The sequence below is a fragment of the Helianthus annuus genome, chromosome 15, assembly GCF_002127325.2.
Source record: "Helianthus annuus cultivar XRQ/B chromosome 15, HanXRQr2.0-SUNRISE, whole genome shotgun sequence".
In the NCBI taxonomy this organism is placed as follows: Eukaryota; Viridiplantae; Streptophyta; class Magnoliopsida; order Asterales; family Asteraceae; genus Helianthus; species Helianthus annuus.
The window spans coordinates 49,333,822-49,335,259 of NC_035447.2; the positions used below are offsets into that span (position 1 = coordinate 49,333,822).

A 1,438-nucleotide genomic window follows, 5' to 3' on the forward strand; every position below is an offset into this window, starting at 1 on the left:
AAGAATAGTAAATTCATTCAATCTTGTGTTTTGGTGTTTTTGTTATAATCGATTAGGGCCTTTACTCAAGTGGTTTGGCATGTGTCTTGCTACGGGTCTCCATGGGTGTGTCTTGCTACAGGTTTCCATGGATTAGATTGCTGTGATACCAAATGATAGGCTCGGACTTAAATTAAGAGAATTGAGATGTATGAGAAGGGAAAGAAGAAGAAGACTGGAGCAATTTTCTGGTTTATTTTTACTAAAACAAAACAAAGTGGAGACTTAAATTGATAAAGGCAACAAGAGAACCAAACCTACCATAACAAGGTTAAATAAAGTAACAAAGTAAACACTATGACCACCCATGCATGCCTCATCTACGTCCTATGCACATATCAAACATAACATACAAATAGGAATCTAAACATCAAATTGTGCATTTTTAAGTTTTAACATAGCAACAAACTCAAGCTTTCCCTTCGATCCTAGCCCAAGTAAGACCAACACAAGCATCAACAAAATCCTCATCAATAAAATCCGTCGAAAACACTTGCAACCGGTCTGCAATATTCTTCAAAAAACATTGCGCAATGAACAACCTCTTACACCAATGGAACCAGTTTGTAACAATATCCACGCCTTGAAGGCCTTGTGGTGTCAACGTATTCTCCACCCGGTAAAAGTATTTCCGCGAGCTCACCGGCGGTTGCTGACTCAGATTCTTCATATTACCCTCGAATTTCGTCTCCGGAAAATTGGTGTTGATCCAGTTATCCTTCAAATAACCCGAACTCCAAATCGGGCTACCCAGTTTTGGCGGGTCCGAATTTCGAGGCTTCCAGATGCAAATAATTCGTTTGGGTAGAATCTCAGCAACTGTCTTGTCAAATACTTTGTCATCTTGATGTATCAAGTATTCCCCAAGTTGTTGCTTTAAATAATTCTCGAATTCGGGCGGGTCAGAGTGCCCGAATTCGGTTCGGACCTCGAGAATTATTATTTCGGATTCTGTTTCCGAAATAAACTTTTTGACATTGTTGATCACGACGTCAACACCGTACGTTACAAGTGGCCCATGGCATACATTTCGGTTTTCGTTGACTCGAACATCGAGAAGTCGGGTACCGAGTACGAGTTGTTCATAAATGGACCGAGATTGGCATTCGCCGAATGGTCGAGTGATAAAGAACCCGATCTGGTTGGTGGCAGAATTATGGGTTCCGGGCCAGACAATCTGGTTCAGGTGGATCTTTTCCGGGTTAAGACCCGAAATCCAGTTTTTCCGGTCGGTTGGGTGGTGATCGGAGCCCGGAAAGTTGCTGCCGGTGCTCTCTTCTAGCTTCCGTAAAGTTGTTAACTGGCGTTGGACAGACAATGGAACTCCCATTTTTAGTATCTGTTTTTAGCTATGGGAAGCTTTGGAAAGATATGATTGGTGTTGTGGCTTTGAAATATA

General features: G+C 41.9%; 1 protein-coding gene across 1 annotated transcript; it reads right to left on the reverse strand.

Annotated features, from left to right (window-relative positions):
• Nucleotides 1-223: 223 nt before the first annotated feature.
• LOC110911561 lies at nucleotides 224-1,438 on the reverse strand. Its single transcript, XM_022156190.2, has one exon. The coding sequence runs from the start codon at nucleotides 1,367-1,369 to the stop codon at nucleotides 449-451; it is 921 nt and encodes a 306-aa protein (XP_022011882.1). The 5' UTR covers nucleotides 1,370-1,438; the 3' UTR covers nucleotides 224-448.